Here is an 18,876-nt window from a genome sequence, read left to right on the forward strand (position 1 = left end):
GTGTGAATAATGAAGGTGATGTAATGAAGTCATTTTGGTCAGTTCCAAAGGCAGTGCTCTTCTCTCTCAAATAATTCAATTACACGCTTTCTTGGACGTTGCGAGCACCCGATACTGGAACATTTGTTTCCACACAGAGATTGTATTTCTGCTGTGTGGGCTCGAGGGCCAGATTCAGCACAACGTTTCAGTAGGGCTACTTTTTTAACGCAACATCCACCACTACCGAGCTCCACAAATACAGTGAATGGATCAATGAATGATGCCAAAGAAGCTAATGTCAAATTTAAGGCGTAACGAATGATAAAAATGCAGGACGTGTTTACTATAACTCTGGGCTGAGAGTGGGCTGAGCAGGCCGTGGTAAGGGTGAACCTGGGGGATCCAGACCGGGGGCGGGGTGGTGCTCACCTCCGGTGGAGCTGCAGAAGGCGCCCCCGCAGGTGCTGTTGAGGGTGGGCTCCGAGCTGCCGCTGCCCAGGCCGGAGGGGGTGTTGGGGCTGGAGGAGGGCGAGCAGGGGGCGGACGGCCCGCGCGCATCAGCCACCTGAGTGGAACCTGCGGAGCAAACCGGCCAATCGTCAGCCCTCAGTCACAAACCGGCCAATCGTTAGCCCTCAGTCACAAACCGGCCAATCATTAGCCCTCATTTACAAACCGGCTAATCGCTAGCCCTCAGTCACAAACTGGCCAATCGTTAGCCCTCAGTCATTAACCGGCTAATCGCTAGCCCTCAGTCATAAACTGGCCAATCGTCAGCCCTCAGTCACAAACCGGCCAATCGTCAACCCTCAGTCACAAACCGGCCAATCATTAGCCCTCAGTCACACACCGGCCAATCATTAGCCCTCATTTACAAACAGGCTAATCGCTAGCCCTCAGTCACAAACCGGCCAATCGTTAGCCGTCAGTCATAAACCGGCCAATCGTTAGCCCTCAGTCATTAACCGGCCAATCGCTAGCCCTCAGTCATAAACCGGCCAATCGTTAGCCCTCAGTCACAAACTAACAAAGCACACCTCATTCAACAGCTAGAGCTCTCAGTGAGCTGCTAATACGTAGCATCAGGTGCGCTAAGTCAGGGTTTAACTGAAAGCCTGCGGGATGGTAGACGTCCAGGAGCAGGGCTGGGCGGGCTGTATCTACAGAACGGCACGTGTGATGAGGTAGGGACGACATGGACAGTGACACTGAATGACAACAGCAGACGGAGCCGTGCAGGAGGGGTCGCCCTCTGTGCCACAGCGCACCGGCTGAGTCGCGGTAACGCCGCCCGTTTCAGCGGGGTATTGATCTCTCGTTTTGAAGCAGTTTCAGTTTCTCTCTTTTCCTTTGGGATGACAGTGACATGCAGGAGGCGAACGCTGCCTCGCGTTTCTGAGAAACGCACACAGCGCCGAGCGGTGTCTGTTACACTGTGACAAAAACAAAACGGCTCCAGCTTTCATCAGCTTACACCGGGGATATTTTTGGAGCTGGCTAAGACTGCCGTGTGTGTGTGTGTGTGCGTGTACGGTGTGTGTGTGTGTGTGTGTGTGTGTGAGTGCGCTTGTGCATGAGTTTGTGTGTGTGCATGCATGTGTGTGTGTGTACACACGTGTATATGTGTATGTTTGTGTGTGTGAGTGTGAGTGTGAGTGTGTGCGTGCGTGTGTGTGTGTGTGCGTGTGTGTGTGAGTGAGTGCATATGTTTGTGTATGAGTGTGTGTGTGTGTGTGTGTGTGTGTGTGTGTGAGTGTGTGTGGGTGCATGTGTGGGTGGGTGCGTGTGTGTGTGTGTGAGTGTGTGTGGGTGGGTGTGAGTATGTGTGCGTGTGTGTGCGTGTGTGTGAGTATGTGTGTGTGTGTGTGTGTGAGTGTGAGTGTGTGAGCACTGGCCCTACACAGATACAGTTGCCAGTGTCCGGGCTCATCCCGGCTTTAGCCGGGAGTCGCTCAGCCTGTGTTTCCCTGCTGTACTCACGAGGGTCTCCACGGCAACCAGGACCGTGATCCCTGCCGGGCCAGGGGTGCCGAAAACATCTGACCGCCGGCCGTCCGAGCACGGAGGGCGACAGCTGACCCGGTCGCCGTCCTGGCCCCGCGCCCACCCTCCGAGCCCTCCGCTCGGAGAGCGCAGGGCGGGGCCCGGGACAGCTGTTTCTCCACAGCTACGGGGGGGAATTCCCACAATGCCATGTTCTGAGTGCCCAAGTTCACTCCCAATGCTCGCAATTCCACTGGATACACAGAGGATGATAGGGCAACACCCCTTTCTGTGCACATAAACAGGTGTATTGGACAGATACACTTTTTTTTTTTTTTTGATATTTTTTAGGCCTTTTTCAGCTTTATACAGTATATAGTATAGAGAGACAGGAAGAATGGGAGCGAGAGAGAGGGGAAGACATGCGACATGTCGGATTCGAACCGCCCACGTCGCGGCTCGCAATGAGCATGCGGTCAGTGCTCTACAGGCTGCGCCACCGAGACACCCCTGGACACATACACTTTTAATCTGATTTTCAACTTGATTTTATTATTAATCATTTTTATATGTGGTATCTGTCAGGTCCACCATGGGGCAATCATTACTTATATATAAAACCAAACAATCTTTGCATGTTTACGGTAGCAAATATACCAACATGCCAAACCCCATTTCAATATGCCCTGCTTTAAACTTGTAGAGCAGCAGCATAGCCAAATGCGTCCAATTCTGCATAAAATGTAATTTGCCAATGTAAGCTCATTTTAAACATACTGCACATAGAAACAGTAATGTTCAAAGTACAACAAAGACATCATAATGGCTGTATTGCTGATCGTTATTCTCAACCAGTCAGAGGAAATGAGATGTCGTATGAACATACGTAACCCCGTTGAGTATGAGTATTGAGTATTAAAGTAGGCTACCCATATAACTTCAGTCTCTAAGAAAGCACTGACACCTCCTATCCTTATGGGATCTGAGTCATATTCCTATATAATTCATGGGTAGGGTACAACATTCCCCCAAACATGGTGGTCCCCAAAAAAAGCTGCTCCCCCATAGCCCTCAATGTAGTGTAACGGTCAGGGAACTGGGCTGGTAGCCTAAAGGTTGTTGCCTAAATTAACCCTTTCGGTAACCAATGGTAACCAACCCTGTTCCAGGAGGTCTATCACCCTTGTAGGCTTTCATTCCAACCTGAACAAAGCACACCTCCTTCAACAGCTAGAGGTCTCGGTGAGCTGCTAATTAGTAGTCAGGCGTGCCAAATTAGGGTTGAAATGAAAACCAACAGGATGGCAGGTCTCCAGGAACAGGGTGGGTTACCACTGCCTTAAGGTGTAAGATGACTAATATGTAATTAGAATGTTCTTAACTGAACTCTCTAATGAAATACTGGTAAATGACAGCAGTGAAGTTCTAGAACACCAATTTAGTACTTTGGGAATAACATTCCAAAAAAACGACTCTTGAAACGGTTAATGGATATTAATGGATATACTCGAAACAGCTGTGGGAGCTGCTCTGGAGAAGAGTGTCCACTAAATGGCAGTAATATAAATGTAACATAAGCACTTGTGACCATCGTTGAGGTTGAAGAGATGTTGAAGCTGGTTTCTTATGCAGCTCCACCACGACTTACTTCCTGGTTAAACTGGAAAACCTGGGAGAGGATGTAAACGTGCCGCGTGGGAGGTTTAAGGAACGCACGGACACTGAGGGCCTGCAGGTGGCAAGGAGAAGCCTGGGGAATGATGACACACAGGGGCAGAGACTGCCATCATATGCTGCTCTTTAAACTCCATTCGGAAGACTGGGCGGAAAGAGAGGGGAGAAAACAAGATGGAGGGGTGGGGGAGGGTGAGTCAGCAGGGTCACAGCCAGTCCTGTCGTCTGGGTGACTGCACTGAGACAGACGTCAGAGTGAGAGAAGGAGGGAGGGAGAAGGAAGAGGAGAATGAGAGACAGAAAGAGAAAAGGCAGAAGCAGACATGAAGAGAGAAAGAAAGAGATGAAGTTGAGATGGAGACAGAGAGCGAGGTAGAGAAAAAGGCAGAAGTAGAGAGAATGTGAGGTAGAGTAAAGGCAGACAGAGACAGATGGAGAGAGATTGAGTAAAGGCAGAAATAGAGACAGAGATGGAGAGAGAGACAGAGTAAAGGCAATCGTAGAGAGAACTGGAGAGAGGTAGAGAGAGATGAGAGAGAGATAGAGTGCAGGAAGTCAGAGAGAGAGAGAGAGGTAAAGGCAGTCTTAGAGAGAGAGGTAGAGAGATGTAGATTAAAGGCAGACAGAGACAGAGAAGAGAGGTAGAGTAAAGGCAGACAGATACAGAGAAGAGAGGTAGAGTAAAGGCAGTCGTAGAGAGAGATGGAGAGAGAGAGGTAGAGTAAAGGCAGCCGTAGAGAGAGAGAGGTAGAGTAAAGGCAGACAGATACAGAGAAAGAGAGAGAGGTAGAGGAAAGGCAGTCGTAGAGAGAGAGATGGAGAGAGGTAGAGAGAGGTAGACAGATACAGAGAAAGAGAGAGCGGTAGAGTAAAGGCAGTCGTAGAGAGAGAGATGAAGAGAGAGAGGTAGAGTAAAGGCAGTCATAGAGAGAGAGATGGAGAGAGAGAGAGGTAGAGTAAAGGCAGTCGTAGAGAGAGAGAGGTAGAGTAAAGGCAGTCGTAGAGAGAGATGGAGAGAGAGAGAGGTAGAGTAAAGGCAGTCGTAGAGAGAGAGATGGAGAGAGAGAGAGGTAGAGTAAAGGCAGTCGTAGAGAGAGAGATGGAGAGAGAGAGAGGTAGAGTAAGGGCAGTCGTAGAGAGAGAGAGGTAGAGTAAAGGCAGTCGTAGAGAGAGAGAGGTAGAGTAAAGGCAGTCGTAGAGAGAGATGGAGAGAGAGAGAGGTAGAGTAAAGGCAGTCGTAGAGAGAGAGATGGAGAGAGAGAGAGGTAGAGTAAAGGCAGTCGTAGAGAGAGAGATGGAGAGAGAGAGAGGTAGAGTAAGGGCAGTCATAGAGAGAGAGAGGTAGAGTAAAGGCAGTCATAGAGAGAGAGATGGAGAGAGAGAGAGGTAGAGTAAAGGCAGTCGTAGAGAGAGAGATGGAGAGAGAGAGAGGTAGAGTAAAGGCAGTCGTAGAGAGAGAGATGGAGAGAGAGAGAGGTAGAGTAAGGGCAGTCGTAGAGAGAGAGAGGTAGAGTAAAGGCAGTCGTAGAGAGCGTTAGAGTAAAGGCAGTCATAGAGAGAGAGATGGAGAGAGAGAGGTAGAGTAAAGGCAGTCGTAGAGAGAGAGATGGAGAGAGAGAGGGGTAGAGTAAAGGCAGTCGTAGAGAGAGAGATGGAGAGAGAGAGGTAGAGTAAAGGCAGTCGTAGAGAGAGAGAGGTAGAGTAAAGGCAGTCGTAGAGAGAGATGGAGAGAGAGAGAGGTAGAGTAAAGGCAGTCGTAGAGAGAGAGATGGAGAGAGAGAGAGGTAGAGTAAAGGCAGTCGTAGAGAGAGAGATGGAGAGAGAGAGAGGTAGAGTAAGGGCAGTCGTAGAGAGAGAGAGGTAGAGTAAAGGCAGTCATAGAGAGAGATGGAGAGAGAGAGAGGTAGAGTAAAGGCAGTCGTAGAGAGAGAGATGGAGAGAGAGAGGTAGAGTAAAGGCAGTCGTAGAGAGAGAGATGGAGAGAGAGAGAGGTAGAGTAAGGGCAGTCGTAGAGAGAGAGAGGTAGAGTAAAGGCAGTCGTAGAGAGCGTTAGAGTAAAGGCAGTCATAGAGAGAGAGATGGAGAGAGAGAGGTAGAGTAAAGGCAGTCGTAGAGAGAGAGATTGAGAGAGAGAGAGGTAGAGTAAAGGCAGTCGTAGAGAGAGAGAGGTAGAGTAAAGGCAGTCGTAGAGAGAGATGGAGAGAGAGAGAGGTAGAGTAAAGGCAGTCGTAGAGAGAGAGATGGAGAGAGAGAGAGGTAGAGTAAAGGCAGTCGTAGAGAGAGAGATGGAGAGAGAGAGAGGTAGAGTAAGGGCAGTCATAGAGAGAGAGAGGTAGAGTAAAGGCAGTCATAGAGAGAGAGATGGAGAGAGAGGTAGAGTAAAGGCAGTCGTAGAGAGAGAGATGGAGAGAGAGAGAGGTAGAGTAAAGGCAGTCGTAGAGAGAGAGATGGAGAGAGAGAGAGGTAGAGTAAGGGCAGTCGTAGAGAGAGAGAGGTAGAGTAAAGGCAGTCGTAGAGAGCGTTAGAGTAAAGGCAGTCATAGAGAGAGAGATGGAGAGAGAGAGGTAGAGTAAAGGCAGTCGTAGAGAGAGAGATGGAGAGAGAGAGGGGTAGAGTAAAGGCAGTCGTAGAGAGAGAGATGGAGAGAGAGAGGTAGAGTAAAGGCAGTCGTAGAGAGAGAGAGGTAGAGTAAAGGCAGTCGTAGAGAGAGATGGAGAGAGAGAGAGGTAGAGTAAAGGCAGTCGTAGAGAGAGAGATGGAGAGAGAGAGAGGTAGAGTAAAGGCAGTCGTAGAGAGAGAGATGGAGAGAGAGAGAGGTAGAGTAAGGGCAGTCGTAGAGAGAGAGAGGTAGAGTAAAGGCAGTCATAGAGAGAGATGGAGAGAGAGAGAGGTAGAGTAAAGGCAGTCGTAGAGAGAGAGATGGAGAGAGAGAGGTAGAGTAAAGGCAGTCGTAGAGAGAGAGATGGAGAGAGAGAGAGGTAGAGTAAGGGCAGTCGTAGAGAGAGAGAGGTAGAGTAAAGGCAGTCGTAGAGAGCGTTAGAGTAAAGGCAGTCATAGAGAGAGAGATGGAGAGAGAGAGGTAGAGTAAAGGCAGTCGTAGAGAGAGAGATTGAGAGAGAGAGAGGTAGAGTAAAGGCAGTCGTAGAGAGAGAGATGGAGAGAGAGAGAGGTAGAGTAAGGGCAGTCGTAGAGAGAGAGAGGTAGAGTAAAGGCAGTCGTAGAGAGCGTTAGAGTAAAGGCAGTCATAGAGAGAGAGATGGAGAGAGAGAGGTAGAGTAAAGGCAGTCGTAGAGAGAGAGATGGAGAGAGAGAGAGGTAGAGTAAGGGCAGTCGTAGAGAGAGAGAGGTAGAGTAAAGGCAGTCGTAGAGAGCGTTAGAGTAAAGGCAGTCATAGAGAGCGTTAGAGTAAAGGCAGTCATAGAGAGAGAGATGGAGAGAGAGAGAGAGGTAGAGTAAAGGCAGTCATAGAGAGAGATGGAGAGAGAGAGAGGTAGAGTAAAGGCAGTCATAGAGAGATGGAGAGAGAGAGAGGTAGAGTAAAGGCAGTCGTAGAGAGAGAGATGTAGAGAGAGGTAGAGTAAAGGCAGTCGTAGAGAGAGAGATGGAGAGAGAGAGAGGTAGAGTAAAGACAGTCGTAGAGAGAGAGATGGAGAGAGAGAGAGGTAGAGTAAAGGCAGTCGTAGAGAGAGAGATGTAGAGCGCGTGGGTGAGAGCCGTACTGCAGCATGTCTCAGAGAGAGGCATCAGGGCTGTGAGTGGTCGTGGGTGGGGCTGCTCTCAGCGTGGAGGGAATGACATTTTAATGGAATACATAATGAATGTGGAGGGTGTGCGTAATAACCGCCGCGGCCCCCGTGGAGAGCGGGGGGGGGGGCTTTCATCACGAGCCGCGCGGAATAAAGCCCGAGTCACACAGTCCCTCCGTTTCACAACCCCGCAGCCATTCACGCCGTAGAGAACACAGGAGGGCATTCACAAAAACAGCTGTCCGTTAACTTACCCATCTCTGCCCTGGCCTGCTTGTGCCATTCACTCTGCCGCATCACGCCCTAATCGCTGTTGCTGTACTATAAAAGACAGTATAGATGGTGACCCTGAAAGACTTTATGTGACTTATGGATGTGCTGCCTTTGTGTTGTAAAAGAGAGCTGGATTCAATCAACCCAAAGGGGCTTTTCCTGAGAGGTCCGTCTGCATTGTGTGTGTGCCTGTGTGTGTGTGCATGTGCGCTTGTGTGTGTGTGTCTGTGTGTGTGCATGTGTGTGTCTGTCTGTCTGTGTGTGTGTGTGTCTGTGCGTTTGTGTCTGTGTGTGTGTCTGTCTGTGTGTGTGTGTGTGTGTGCCTTCGTGTGCGTGTGTGTGTCTGTCTGTCTGTGTGTGTGTGTTTGTGCCTGCGTGTGCGTGTGTGTGTGTGTGTCTGTGTGTCTTGTGTGTGTGTGTCTGCATGTGCGTGTGTGTCTGCGTGCGTGTCTGTGTCTGCGTGTGTGTCTGCGTGTGCGTGTGTCTGTGTGCGTGTGTGTCTGAGTGTCTGTGTCTGCGTGAGCGCGTGTGTGTGTGTGTGTGTGTGTGTGTGTGTGTGTGTATGTGTCTGTGCGTTCCCCCCTCATCCTTGTTTCTGTCTGTCTGGCTGAGAGCGCACTCATGGTGAATATGTACCCAACAGCACACACTAATAGCAGACCTATATTCCAGGACAGAGCACAACAGAACAAAAGCTTTTTCCTCCGTCTATCTCCAATTTCAACTCTACCATTCCTGGAGACTGCAGCTTACGTAACCCTTGCAGTGAAACATTACTATGAAAGGTAGGCCACATCGATTGTATAATATAAGGACCACACTTTGCCTAACAGCCAGTACTGTTTTTATGATGGTAGTGCCATGGAGAAAGAGACACATTTCCAGATCGTGCCCAATGTAGCATAACTGTGTGCTGCCATTCCATATAGAATATAATTTATATTAATGTTTAATGTGTTATTTAGCTGTAGCTTTTATCCAAAGCGATAGTTGATTAGACCAACTAGGGTACAATATCCCCTGGAGCAATGTGGGGTTAAGGGCCTTGCTCAACGGCCCAAAAGTTGAGCAAATTTTTATTGTGCCTACACCGGGGATTGAACCACCAAGTCTGGGTCCCAGTCATGTACCTTAGTCACAAGGCTACAGGCTGCCCCTGTTTGTAAAAACTAGGAGCAAGGGGGATTGGCGGTTGACAAGATTAAATTGTTGTTCCACAGCAAACATCACAGGTCAGAGGTCACCTGACAGTAAACCCAGAGGTCACAGTCCAAAGGCGACATTTCCAGAGTTCAGCACCTACCCCAGCACACAGTCCCATATCTATATTACCACACATGTACGAGAGATTCTGACTAGAAATGTCAAAAATTAGTCTGGCTCACCATTTTGTTATCCCTTGCTGCTATAGAAAACCTCCCACAAAATGTTGCAACATGTTAAAACCTACATGGACGCAAGACAAAACGGTGTTACCAGACGGCATTTGAAAATGACAGAGCTTGACACCTCTAAACCTGAACTGGAAATGTGCAGACAGGCTCCGGTAATCCGGGGCTGTTGTTTACACGGTCCCGCTCCTTCTGTTTTCTGTTGTTGCGCATTGAGATTGCTTATTTGCTAAGCAGACACAAAATGGGGCACGTCTACATCATAATCCATTTGCACAGCTGAATATTTACAAGGGCGATTTGGCTTAAGTACCCCGCTCAGCCTTGCAACAGCCACGCCCCGATATGGATACGGTGATGCAAGCCTCCGGTTGGCAGTGCAGTTAGCCTAACCGCTAGCTCTCGCTGCCCCACCCTAATCTGCATTTACCCTTCACCACGAGTGCTTTTCACTCTCTGTGTTCAGCACACGTTCTGTTTGTCATTCTGTCTGGCCCCAAAACACACAGCCTGCTTCTGCAGATATTTTATATCCTCCAATATTACAAAACAAGCCGAATAACACCCCAATAATATAGCACGATGATGAGAAAAATTATTTCGTGCAATGAAGATGGGTCATGACTTGGATATACTGATCAGTAGTCTGTATTTCCCCCTTAAAATTGACCATAAATGATCAAGTAAAAGGACCCCTGAAGCTCACAAGTCTGCCACAAACTGGGTCAAATACTTAACTGTTTTGGATTCAAATACTTTTCTATGCTTTCCTGCTGGTCTGGTGTATTGGAGCCCAAGACATACACTCAAAAAGTGTAAACCCTGGTCCTCTTGGTTGGCTCAACTGCTCCAGGCAAGATCAATCGAGCACAGAAAAGTATTTGAATCCAAAACATTGACCCAGGTCTGGTTTGATGACAGGGCGGTGACTGAGAAAGAATAGTGGGTACTCAGTCACCAGGTCCTGGCAGCCGAACACAGAGGAAATGTGTCTGCCTCAGTAAAGCAGGGCCGCTGTGTGAATCTGACTGGCTTCACCGGACAGCGGTGTTAGCATGCTGCGCGTACAGCACCGCCCCACCCTTCCACCGGCCGCGTGCTCTCTCCGCCGCGGGAGCGGGGAGATTACATCGCATAGCGATTACGAGTCCTAACTCCGTCTTTACCGCCGGGCGCTCTCCCAGGACGGCGGCTAGTCGATGCGGCCCGGCCGCGGTGAGCGGGGTTCGGTCGCTGATGTATCGACGCGGTTCGTAACGAGGCCCCAGCCAATCGGTTACCGCCGCCGCCGCCGACTCCTCTCGTAACAATAATGTGTACGCACGGGGGCGCGGGGGACCGGGAGCGGGTCGATGCCTCGCCGTGCGTCCCGAACGAGCGCTGGGTGTTTGTCAGCGCGTGGCTCTGCTGTTTGAGCAGTCAACACGGAAGGGCAGCATTCCCAGGGCGGGAGCGGCCTGGTTTTTATCACGGCTCTCAAGTTCCTCCCTGACTTATTAACGGCATTAACTCAGGCCGCATAATTCCAGCCCGCGTCGGCCATCGCGAAACGGAGCAGGGGAAAATATTTAGTGCTGCTTCTGGAAGCAAAGGGACCGGACCAGGATAGCGCCAGTCGTTTCATTATTCCGATGCGTGGCGCGTGACAGTGTCCGTATTGATTCTCCGCTGGAGACAGAAGCGTGAACGCATTAGGCAGGCAAAATAGTGATTTGCGACTCCGAAACAGGCATTCATCTCTGTCCATTAGACCCCCCCGTTTACTCGAAATCAAATTAGAATTTAAAAGCCTTAAAGGGCATCCAGAGGCCATTCTGGGAAAAGGGATCAGTAATAAGCATTTAGCATGTATACCTACTCGGAGCTGGTAATTAATGTGTTTACGCAGCGATCGCACATCAGGTCAATGGCTATTACAAGCCTCGTTTCTGAATGCGCGGCACGTCAGGTACAACCAGTCACTTTCCCTGGGTTTCCCCACACTGTCAGCTCGTTCCTTTAATCCCCTCGGCACCCTAAAACAGGGAAACGACAAAGCCCCGAAAAAGCCCCCTGATATAGAGGATCAAGCGATGGACAGGATTCTGCCTACATCACGGATCATCAAATCGCGGTCCTCGAGAACTGCTGGCTTTCCACCCTCCCTCCACCTGGGAGTCAGGTGTGAAGACAGTCTGGCCAATCAGCGGCACTAATTGTTCGGTTAATTACCCAGGAGGAAAGAAAGCCGATTCCAGGGCGAGATTTGATGGTCCCTGACCAATACGCTTTCCCTGCTTCCTGTCCTTATTTGGCTCTCCTCACAGCTTTGATGACAGTGCGGTTTGCTTTTGCTTTGCTTTTGCACTCCAATCTGAGACAGAGCAAATTCGGTTCCTGTGCATTTCTGTAGCTTTCCATTACGAAACCCTGGAAAAGTATATAGTTGGACACAGAGACCAATTACTAAATCACCTCATAAGGGAAATAAACTCATTTGATGCTTGAACTGAGATTGTCCAATGAAACAAGTTTCCCCTGGGCCTCATTTTCAAAGAAATGATATACGTTATGTGCTCTGTGTTCTAAATCAGTGGTATTCTCCTCAGGGACCCCAAGCCAGACCCAGGTACAGTATGTATAACACCTCAAGTACACCTGATACAACAAATCAAGCCCTGTATTAGCTGCATTCGGTTTTCTTAGGACAGAACACATCAGATACCTAGGTCTGGCTGGGAGTCACTGGGGAGTAGTTTGGGAATGACAGTTCTACATTAGATGACTATGATGTAAGATGAATTAAGAATCCTCCCTGGTGGAGTTTTTTTCAGACTCTGGATGTCGGAGACAATGACAGGCGTGAGGGAATTGGGCCGAACGGGCAGATTAAGACGCATCACGGTGACGGATTGGCACTCACCCAGAATCCTCAGCTGCGTGATGGCGCCGTGCAGGCCGAAGAACATCCAGAGGGGGCGGGAGTTGTCCACGCACACCTGCATGCCCGCGCTGGCCCCGTTGTGGCTCAGGATGACCTCGCCCTCCGGGGTCACCAGGAAGCCCAGGATGTCGGCCGTCTGGAGGGGCGCGGGCACGCGGCACACCGCCCAGAACTCCTTCCTGTCCACCAGCGACTCGGGGTTGTAGGGCAGGTCGCTGGGCCGGAGGACGCTGGGGTCGCAGGAGGTCACGCCGTACGACAGCGAGCCCAGCCGGGCGGGGCTGGACTTGGTCACCTTGATGAAGACGGTCTCGCCGGGGCGCAGCGGCCGGTCGGTGAACACCAGCGTGCGTTCCTCGCGAGCGTGCTCCGAGCGGGACACCGTGTGCTCGTCCAGCGTTTTGATGTGGGCGCCGCGCAGCTGGTGGAAGCGCAGGTCCGAGTCCAGGTGGGCCGGCAGCACGTGGCACTGCTGGGAGTTGAGCGAGTTCTGGGGCACGGGGCAGCCGGAGGAGGCCAGGGCCAGGTGCTCCTCCTGCAGGTTCAGGTCGCACAGGCTGATGGAGAGCCGCGACTCGTCCGCCTCCCGCCGCAGGGAGGAGCGCCTCACGGTGGTGAAGGAGCGCGGGCGCATGCAGTCCAGCGGCACGATCTCACTGTCTGTGGGGGGAGAGAGGGACAGGAGAGAGGGCTTTAGAGCGCTCGATGCGTTTTTTTTGGGGGGCAGACGACCGTGTTCTGCTATGTTGCTACCGAAGCAAACTCTGCTCTAATCTCTAAACTGAGAGTTGCTCCAATGGACCCATTTCAGTTAAGATTGCCTTTTACCCTGGACTGAGTTGAAAAATATAGTTTTTATCGTATAATTATTTTTAAAGGTCGGCCAAACAAATAGGAAAAAAAGGAACAGGTGAGCCTTGAAACCTGGTCTCCTGCATGAGAGACAATCGCACTAACCACAACGCCCAACCTGCTGGGAGCCAGAGCTACCTTTTCAGTCAGTTTCCCTGATCAATTTGCAAATATGTAGGCGCGAAATTACCATTTTGACACAACCATCAGCCCCCAGAGTGCTGTTAAGGGAAATAATATAGCTTACTATATGCATCTAAGGTTAGTCCCCTGCTCCCCTGTGTGCAGTTTTTAGTGTCCAGCTGAGGACCACTCCTGGTCTTCTTTCTGGGGCGACATGGCTCAGGCAGTAAGAGCAGTCGCCTGGCAGTCGGAGGGTTGCCGGTTCGATCCCCCGCCCGGGCTGTGTCGAAGTGTCCCTGAGCAAGACACCTAACCCCCAAATGCTCCTGACGAGCTGGTCGGCGCCTTGCATGGCAGCCAATAGCCGTCGGTGTGTGAGTGTGTGTATTAATGGGTGAATGAGAAGTATAAATTGTACAGCGCTTTGCATAAAGGCACTATATAAATGCCAACCATTTACCATTTCTGTATTGTACACTGCAGCTCCCTCATCCGCCATTTAAAATAACTTAGCAAGCGCTTTAGTCTTGTAATGAGACGTAAAATATTATTTCATTCTCTTATGTAGAAAGTATTAGCCTGTCGTAAGTTACTCTTTGCTTGACCTGTGAAATTTTCTTACCCCATTTGCAAATCTTGAAATGAGTCGAACCGTCTCACCTCATTGGCAACACTTTTGTTTTATGTAGCAAAAAAAGTTAAAGAAATGAGATTTTAAGTCTAAATGTAAAACTAAAATGCTTATTGAGATTGACTAAATTTTTTACTTACATTACATTAGGTTATAATTGAGAAACGCATTTATCCAAAGTGAGGTACAATAAGTGCACGCCGAACACCTAGGTCTACAGAACACAGGTCAGATAAGGTACAATTCTCATAAAGTATCTGTTATCCATAGCCATGAACATCAAGTCTAGTTCACATCAAGTCAGTAAAGGCATTTCAAGTCGTAAACTCGACGTGATGTATGATACAACATCAAGATGAAGATACAAGTGCAGTTTAATTCTGTGGGACGCAGGAGATTGTGTTGGGAGACCTTGGGCATCAAAAGCTCTGATGTAACACAGAAGTCAGACTGTGCAAGCAGGCAAGAATGAGTCGCCTAAACTGACAGATGTAAACAAACCTACTTTTTCACTTTAAATGCCCCTAGGCTAGTTCTAGGACAAGACAAAACCCATTAAATGTGAGTGGATGGACACAGCAAGCACTCATCAAGGTATCTTATAACGCATTCCCACAAAAACACCTGCGTAATATGGCAGCATTGTTCTGGGCAATAAAAATGAGACCAGGCAAGTAGTAGATTCTTTCTATTGTGAGCTGCAGACAACTCCTACAGATTCACAGTAATATCACACACACACACACACACACACACACACACACACACACACACACACACACACACACACACACAAATACACAACAATTGTAGGTAAAAGGTCAAATGTACACACATTTTCAGAATACACGTTTTCTCTTTTACTGTATTTAAAGTGAAGGTTGGAATTGAGGTCCTACTCAATTACTACTAAATATACTGCGAGTCCTGCTCTTGAATGCAATGACATGGGATTCCCTGTTATTTATGAACAAGCCCCCCCACCCCCACACTGTCACATGGGCAAAACAAAAGGCTAAATGACCCGAAGGACGTGGCGTGTGTGAAAGTACACCGCAGGCATCACGACACTTGTGTTACTGCCGTGTAAATATACACCTCTGTTGCCCCTTAAAAGGGACACACATTCCAAACTGGCACACTATCCACCTCTCCCTTTCCCATTTTTATCTTCCAAAAACAAGTGACCCACGATGGGTACAGTGGGGGGTGAGGGGTGGGGGCGGTTCAGAGAGAGTCCCGGCCCCTGAAAACAGATAGCAGCTCTGGAGAGTGAAGCGCTTTTAGAATCATAGGGCACTCTGACTGCAGCTGAAAATAACAGGTCTATATGCAGTCGCCCCACTCCTACGCGCGCAGGTAAAATTAGCCCGACATCCGAGACGGGCGTTTAGAGTGACGGACATCTCCCCCTCCCGCTGAGAGAGGCTCGCCCCCACATCCCCTCCCCCCCCCCCCCTCTGCTCTCGCACTCTTTCACTCTCTCCTTCCCTCTCTTTCGGTCTCTCTCTCCCGTGGGTAAGGGGTGACGGGGTGGGCTGACACAGGATTTCCTGCCACTTCCTGGGCTTACTTTATTAAAACAGGCCAGAGAAAGACCAGCTCAGCTCTGGTCGCACATAAACTGCTTAGCCTCAATTACTTCTCCAGTGACGGGGCCAGCAGCAAGCAACACTGGAAGCACTGTAATCAGTCTCCTTCAGGTGTGGCAGGAGATGGGTATTGTCCACAAATAGCTTTCCAATCGAGACCCGGTAAGCCAACGCCGGAGCCAACGGTAACACAAAACCCGCGCTCGAGTCGAGTGTATTTTATTCATAACCAACAGCTACTTCCCTGATTAGGATATAGTGTCCCACAGAGTGATGGAGTTAAACAAATAAAAGGTTAATACCGTCCCTTCAGACAAGGTGCATTCGAAAAGAACATCCATGTCCAAGATTGCCGTGTCGAACATTAACCTGTGTCAAATATTAACGTTTAGGGATTTTGGCCAGGTGGCACTTTGAAACACTTTGAGTTGTTTTAAGTAGGCTATTCTGTCCAAATGCCATTTATTCAAGGGGGCACGACAGGTTCACACCAATAAACACCGGGGGAGTTCCAAGTAGGCCACGAGGGTATTAGTGGGCTTGGGAGAATCGTGTCCTTCTGGGGAGAAACCGCCCTTCGGCCCATCGAAGCCGCGGCATCTTTGTTTCGCGCGGCTCGCTAAGGAGATTACGGCGGACTAGATTCACAAGCGGGAAGTCTTCAGCTCCTGGCTTTATATGGACGTGCAGCTCCCGGGTCCGATCCCGGCTCGGACCGGATTCCAGCTCGTTCGCTGCCCTTTATGGACCCGACCGGCAAACCAGCACCTGTCAGACCCCGTTCCTGAGTTTTCCCGAAGTGAATCAAAAGACATTAGTATGAATAATATCTGTATGCATTCATACAAAGTTTTTAGGGCCTGGGGTTGACAGTGCCACAATGTCTGCATTTTAAGCTCCAAAAGACATTACAGTTGTACAGCAGGGCTTGTGTCTTGACTGTTTAAGACAGAATGCACTTTTGCGTACCGCAGTTTAGAAATTAAATCACAGATAACGTAGCGGAGAAGAAAAAACCAGCCCTTTCCACTCTGATGTAGATGTGTGCTTCTCTTCTGCGAATCACAAGGAGATTCACTAAAGCAGATTCAGCAGATATAAGCACCACACTGGGGCCTTCTGGAGTTCCCAACCACTGCCCACAGGGGGGGGGGGGGGGGGGGAGACTTTCACCGTCTTTATTACCCATTTTAGGGTAACAGGCCTCATACTGTGGTCCTCCACAGAGCGGTACCCTGCTGTAAAATATAGCTCAGCCAGCTGGAGCAAAAAATAATAATTCAGCTGGTCTAGCTGGTCATAAAGCTAGTCTCACTGGGTATGAGCTGGTCAACCAGCATGGCCAAACTGGTTATAAGCTGGTCTAGCTGGGTATGCGTTTGTCAAGCTGCATGGTCAAACTGGTCCCAATGCTGTTCAAGCTGGGTATGAGCTACTCAACCAGCTGGGGCTGGTAGTGCTGGTCAAATAGCCACCAGCGGTTTCAAAACACAGTTTGACCTGATCAAACCATGTCGAGCTGTGAGCTGGTCTCAACTGGTCAACCAGCTACCAGCTGTTTCAAAACCTAGCTTGAGCTGTTTTTTTTCAGCAGGGTAGTCTTATGTTGGCAGTACACCCTCACTAACCTTTCCTGTTCAATAGGAAAACAGAGCACTTTCTTCTCACACATGAGCCTGTTCTGTAGGGAAAGTAGCATTTTTGTACAAACCCACATTTACCTCCGAGTCTCAGCCAGCCTGACTCGTTCTTTCACCTCAGTTAAACTGTTTGGCTGAGCACATGCGATTGCCACATAACTGGGTGTTTAAGAACATGAACATCTCCCAAATAATTTTTATTCTCCAGCACAATGTTCCACACGTCAAGTGTTCTTCTGCATTACTGGCTTCCCAGGTTTCATACACCATTACTTTTCAAAAAGATCCTCGCTGAGGTTCTGTAGAAATAAAATTAAAAAATCAATAAATAAGAAGAATGTTTTCTGTTTAAATACTGATTTATCAGTCTGATTTATTGATTATGGATGCTGATGCAATGTGGGGGTTACAGTTTTCAAGTAAGCCTTTGGTAACAGAGCTTTATATTCCGCTGGATGGTATTTCATGTGTTTGATGGCCACTCATTGTTATGGAAGGTAGGTAACTAGGTACGAGAGTAAACAAACCTACGTGCTCCTTTCCATGCAAGATATTAAAGACATTAAAAAGTAATGGGTAAATGTGTTTAAGTGAGCTATCGGCTGTGTCCTGGGTTATTGTAACAGTGGTGAAGTATCAAGGCTCACCGCCTGTTCATGTCATTCTGTGTCAGTTAAATTCAATATGATTAACATGACAAGAATCCAACTATAACTGGTTCCATCAATCAAACACGGTGTCATGGCGACACTCCTTACTCCTTTGACATTGGCGATCAATGTGTCTACAGGATCACATTTCTAAACTGTATGCCCAGGTCTAGATGGAAAAGCTGTGTGTGTGTGCGTGTGTGTGTGTGTGTGTGTGTGTGTGTGCGTGTGTATGGGGGATATTATACAATAGGTAAGCTAAAACAGTGGGAGCATTTTTAAAAGCTATTTTCAACCCACTGTTGGCAGTATAATACTATGACCTGTGATGGTCATCTTGGAGGCTTGTGCCACTCACCCATTATTGACTTTCTTACATAAGATATTGTTCACATTTCATAATTCTGACTCTCCGTCAAATGTCAGTTTTCTGTACCTATGTTCCATAATGGAATGGTAATTATTTGAATCATTCTTTGGTCTAGCAAAGTAAATGCACTGTGAATGGGGCACATATACTCTGTTAATCAACCATTAAATCCGAGAGAAGGCCTTAGGCGACTGCACTGAAAGGACTACCCCTGGTGCTTATTAAATCACATCACCTCGCCCTCAGTCATGTTCCACACACATAATCACTCCGTTTCTCATGCCGTTTGGAGCCCGAGACATGGGAGAAAGAAATCACACTCGAATAAGCTTCCCCGTTGGATACCTCAGGAGCAAAAAGTGAAAAATCCCACCTTTCTCTGGACAAGGTAAGAGGCCTGGAACATGTGAACAGGAAGTCAAACGATCAGCCCTCATATTTAAAAACATTCCTCCCACACAGTCTACTGCACTTATTTTGAAAGAAAGAATATTAGGAGGGTAATCGCATTTTCTACGCGCTAGACAAGGCCGGACATGCGCGAAGGCTTCCACCTTATTGATTCCTGCCCATAAAACGCGTGGAACACTTAAATAATTTAAGTCCTCTCTCGGACGAAAGAAGCGACGCAAATCAATGGCGATCCGGGAGCACAGCTGGCTGAGCACTGCTCGATTCCTTCCATTACTCCCAAACACAACTGCAAATTGGATTACGCCGGGAATCTCCTCAGACCGCAGGCCCCCGGGACAGGAGAGGAATTGCTTTTGTTGGCGATGACACGTCTCCCTGGATACGAGGGGGTGGGGGGGTGGGGCGGTGTGGGGGGGTGTTGAACTGATCAGATTAACTGTACTGAAGCGTGCGTAAACACAGGGGCCTGTGCATACGGAGCACGGAGAGACCCAGATCTGGGCCACCGGTCTGATCCCCATTACCTCACGCTAGGCCAGGCATACTCAATCTTACCCAGAAAGGTCTTACCTAGCGCAGGGATACTCCCATCTTACCCAGAAAGGTCTTACCTAGCTCAGGGATATTCCCAT

General features: G+C 48.9%; 1 protein-coding gene across 1 annotated transcript in view; it reads right to left on the bottom strand.

Moving 5' to 3' along the window:
• neurl1aa (neuralized E3 ubiquitin protein ligase 1Aa) overlaps positions 1–18,876 on the bottom strand; it is a 49,427-nt gene that overhangs the window by 4,903 nt on the left and 25,648 nt on the right. The window contains exons 4-5 of the mRNA XM_061232825.1: positions 11,952–12,632; positions 412–558 (exon numbers count right to left, since the gene is read on the bottom strand). Of these exons, the coding sequence (XP_061088809.1) occupies positions 412–558; positions 11,952–12,632 (828 nt within the window). The remainder of the gene's footprint in view (positions 1–411; positions 559–11,951; positions 12,633–18,876) is intronic.

The sequence above is a fragment of the Conger conger genome, chromosome 2 (assembly GCF_963514075.1).
Source record: "Conger conger chromosome 2, fConCon1.1, whole genome shotgun sequence".
NCBI lineage: Eukaryota > Metazoa > Chordata > Actinopteri > Anguilliformes > Congridae > Conger > Conger conger.